At 45.1% G+C, this 5,000-nt stretch overlaps 1 protein-coding gene across 1 annotated transcript in view; it reads left to right on the forward strand.

Moving 5' to 3' along the window:
* The window catches only part of grm5b (glutamate receptor, metabotropic 5b), a 70,369-nt gene that overhangs the window by 4,994 nt on the left and 60,375 nt on the right, over positions 1 to 5,000 (forward strand). The window contains 2 exon segments of the mRNA XM_060074459.1: positions 1,026 to 1,100; positions 1,610 to 1,784. Of these exon segments, the coding sequence (XP_059930442.1) occupies positions 1,026 to 1,100; positions 1,610 to 1,784 (250 nt within the window).

Below are 5,000 nucleotides of genomic sequence, written 5' to 3' on the forward strand. Positions count from 1 at the left end.
TGTGTGTCGCCGGGGCCCCGACTAGTGTGACAGAGGGAAGTGTAAAGTCCTGTAATTAGTGTCACAGTGAGAGGAATGAGAGACAGATGGCACAGATGGCCCTCCCCCTGCATGCACACACGCACGCGGAATCACCCACAAATGCACGCACTCACGCACGCACGCACGGCGCACACACAAGCACATTTTTTCTGTACTGTATCCATTCGGAATAATACATCCTGATTAATTATTCTGCATTTGATTCCCAAATGACAAACAAAAAATGACACCAATATGTATGGGGGAGAGAGGTGACAGCACGTAACAGGTCACAAGAGCAGGAGAGAAATACATTTGATGTGTTCTTTCTGCCGCAGAGGGAACACGAGGCTTGTATGAGAGACTAGTGTAATTGCAGAGACAGGGGGAATCCTATACTGTTGTGTGCCAATGTGTGGAACCCTTCATTAGAATCCATTCCAGGTCACCCACTTTTTCTTGCGAAGAGCGAGGGTTCCACACGTTGGCGTGGCCTCTGTAACTCTCACTGGAACACATTTTGCCTGTTCTAAAAAGATCTCTCCAATGGTATGGACTGTTCATCCTCATTGTATCCTCTGTGACTGCCGCTCTAGCCATCCATATATACCTATTACCTGTCACAAATCGATGTAACCATCTGTCTGTCTGTCTGTCTGTCTGTCTGTCTGTCTGTCTGTCTGTCTGTCTGTCTGTCTGTCTGTCTGTCTGTCTGTCTGTCTGTCTGTCTGTCTGTCTGTCTGTCTGTCTGTCTGTCTGTCTGTCTGTCTGTCTGTCTGTCTGTCTGTCTGTCTGTCTGTCTGTCTGTCTGACTGTCTGTCTGTCTGTCGATCTGGCTGTCTCTCTGGCTGTCTGTCTATCTGTATATATGTCCATCTGCTTGTGATACAGAACTAAAAAGCCTAAGGGGTCTCATCCCAGGGTTCATTTTTCAATGAGTGTGATCACCTAATTGACTTGATGAATTCTATGTCAATCTCCTGTCCTCTTTCCCCGTTTCCTAGGTAACTACGGCGAAAGTGGGATGGAAGCTTTCAAGGACATGGCAGCCAAAGAAGGAATCTGTATTGCACATTCTGGTGAGAGTCAAAGACTCGTGTATGTAATTCATAGAGGAAAAGCCGTCACAAATATGTTCATGAAGAGACGCTTTGCCAGACAAACTGGAATAAGAACATGCTAAGTCCATAGAACATATCAAACTCATAGTTATTACTCGGAATAACTTTTTAGCTGTTATCTACCTCACAATATATCTAAAAAAAAATATTATAGTGTTGAATTATGGTTTGTTAATTCATTTTAACTAACAAGCAAGCTGGAATCATCAATCCAACATCTTGTTTTAACAGCTTTGTGGGGGTTTTCATAACTTTCCCCTTCCATCGTTTGATTGCAACAAGCGTTTGAATAAAATATCAAAGCCCATCGTGTTACATTTCAGATGCTCTCATTAAAAAAACAAAAACAAACAACACGTTACATGCCAGAGCGTAGTTTGAGGTTGGTTTCAAAGCCGTTTCCTCTGTTCTTTTGTCTGCATTTTGTTGAAACATCTACCCGTCCATGTGGTTTGAAACCCTGGCAGGTAAGATCTGGAGCAACGCCGGGGAGCACAGCTTCGACCGGCTGCTGGAGCGGCTGCGGGCCCACCTGCCCAAGGCCAGGGTGGTGGCCTGTTTCTGCGAGGGCATGACCGTCCGCAACATCCTCATGGCCATGCGGCGGAAGGGCCTTGTGGGGGAGTTCCTTCTGATCGGCAGGTTGGTGGAAGAGGCCTGTTGTTGTTGTTTTTTGTTGTTGTTGTTGTTGTTTGGGAATCATGAGAGGACATGGTTGGTTGTCAGCGTGAGGGGAAAGTTCTGAGTCTCTGGTTTAAACAGCGGCGCACATGAAGTGTTGGGTCTCCGGTTTGGCAGTTCTTGTGGTTGTTTGGTTGTTGTTTTTCATCTGGGTTCTTGGTTATTAAATGTGGATTGACTGTTGTAAGATTGGAGTCTGTTACTGAGAGGTGCTGGCTCAAACACTACAGGTGAACTGTTGGCTTGAAAGCATTTGCTCTTATTGTTGCAGCTTTTTGTGGTGTTATCGTTATTTTTCTGGCACTGGCCAGCAATACACTGAAGTTTGGAGATGAGGTTATCCTTGTTGGTTTTGTGGCAATCCTTCAGTGCCACTGCAGATTTTATCAAAATATTCATGTTCAATAATAGGTATTAATTCCTCCGCGTGGTGGGAGCTTTTCATTTAAAATGTTTAAACGGATGTTGTTTATTGATTATGAGACTGTTCCCAAACATACAATTGGCAGGCTCATAGCTTTATGTATTTATATTTGTGGATATGCACAGTTCTCTCTCAGTGTCTGAGTATCATGATTGCTCCGATTGCCACTTGATTTCTGTTGCCATGGCTACCCTGTAATTAACATAAAATGAATAATAATTTTGCACCTATGGCAGGATTGGCTGCTAACACGCAGGAATAAAAATGGACTTGGATTAGAGTTGTGGTATCATATCATCACCAGTAGGTCTGTTCCATTCTGTTCTATTCTATCATCCCCACAGCCACCTGTCCTGTGTAAAGAACAGAATCTGATCCCCATCTTTACCACCTCCATCATCATCATCATCATCATCATCATCATCATCATCATCATCATCATCATCATCCCCATCCCCATCACCATCACCATCACCACTACCTTCTCATCTTCTTCTGGGTCATCCCATGGCTGTCGTCGTCTTCGTCAACATACAGGTGTAGTGTGTGGGATTCAGTTGCATCTGGCGGTCTAGTTTGCAGATTGCAGCCAGTATTACCAGCTTTCAACTGCCCTCACCCCTCCCTCTCCAAAGACATAGGAGATGATATGGTGGCCTGTAAGGGGCCACTAGGTACTTCCAGAATGTGTTTTATTGTATACGACAGCATGGAGTAGCCAGGTGTCAAGTGATGAGGGTCCTTGATAGATTCATTAATTATGATTTATTGATTGAAAACACGTTCTGCAAGAGCTGTTTGTTCGGTCCATGGAAGAAGACCAGATTTAGATATAAAGGGCTGATTTTAACATAACGGAAACACAACAATTATTTTTTTCATGGGATAACACGCTAATTAAACATATACATGAATATTACATTCCATTTCTGCGAGATCCATTCCGCTAGATGCAACTAAACTCTAATAAGATCCATACTTTGATACTAATCTAATAAGTGTGCAGTATACCCTGTTCCAGCCATCCATCTCTGTCTAGCAGGGTTATGGTGGGGCTGGTTAATTGAATATCAGCCTTCATTAGTCTGCATGATAAATGGGCCCTGGTTCTGAAATTAGAGGCGGTCACGGGTCAAGGTATGCTCGCTGGAGGTCTGTGGAAAGAATTTTGGATTATCTCACTTATGCTCACACCCCGTCAAACACCCGGGTAATTATATTACCATAGAATGAACTAACACCTACACACAAACACACACACACACACACACACGCACACACACACACACACACACACACACACACACAGACACAGACACAGACACAGACACAGACACACACACGTACACGTACACACACACACACACACACACACACACACACACACACACACACACACACACACACACACACACACACACACACACACACCTACACCCATGTGTGTGTGTGTGTGTGTGTGTGTGTGTGTGTGTGTGTGTGTGTGTGTGTGTGTGTGTGTGTGTTTATGTGAATGCATGTGTGTGTGTGTGTGACGGTGTGTGTGTGTCAAAGACGGAGTGCATGCCCGGTCTAAATATACACGGATCAGAAAAATCGATGAATGCTGTATTTCATAACCGGACGGGACTGTAGCTCTGTTGACATGTTGACATCAACGACCTGCATCCTCCTGTCTATGACAGTGAGGACCTGTGGGGTATACTACGAACCTCGCTAAAAATACCTTGGGAAAGCCTGGATTGAACGCCAGCGACAGGGGTTCAAATGTCGCCGGTCTAGCATCATGCCTTTTACCCCCATAGATGTGGTGCCAGCACGGCCTTGAGAATATGGCTTCTTCAAGTTTGAAATAAACATAAAAATAGAATTCCATAACCTTTAGTGGATAAGTATTTCATATGCATGAGAATTGGGACCTTTTAAGCTTCACATAAATGTATGTCACGAACCCTGCACGCAGACATTCAAAACTGACGCGCTACCTCCACTCTACCTACCACTCTCTCACGGAGACACAATGCTCAACAGTAAGCATTGTCTACATAAGGTCCAACAAGGATGATCAAATAGTGATTACCCTCTGATGAGAACCTGTATCTCTCATAAAGAATATTCTCAGGCAATGCTTAGGGATCGGTCCCGAAAGAGCTTCTGTCGGAGAGACCCCTGTACGAAACGGGCTCCAGGGTCCACGGAAGCACCCAGTAATGGTGACGCCATTGTCAAAGGAGGGGGTAGGAAGCTGCGTACGCCGATCTCACCCGATAGACTTAGCTGAAAACCTGCTCCCGACCAGGTTTGGTTGAGAGCATAAGTCACCATGTGACACAGGGACGCTAAAAGAGATTGACTTTCGTGTCACAACTAACCCAGGCTTTGAGCGCAACATACCTCGCTAACCCACCAATCTAGGTTCGTAGTACAGGGCACTAGTGCCTCTCTATCCCATCAGCCAAGACAACTGCACGGACTCCAGAGTCATGTGATGACCATGAACATTAATCAGGTGGAGCTATAGGTACACGAGTGGCAGCGATGGACCGCAATCAGGCTCATGAAGGAGTCGATTGAAGCCATTTAAACACACGGCTCTTTAGAGGGTCTAAATTGAGCACTTAAAATTCTGGAAGATGGACGAATGGCTAGAAGGGATTGTCCCACAGTGGTTAAGTAGTGATAGCAGCAGCTGGTGGATCGGGGATGTACAGGGTACTTCAGTTGTCAGAGATACCTGGCTGGCTCGGGCTGCC

The sequence above is a fragment of the Gadus macrocephalus genome, chromosome 16, assembly GCF_031168955.1.
Source record: "Gadus macrocephalus chromosome 16, ASM3116895v1".
NCBI lineage: Eukaryota > Metazoa > Chordata > Actinopteri > Gadiformes > Gadidae > Gadus > Gadus macrocephalus.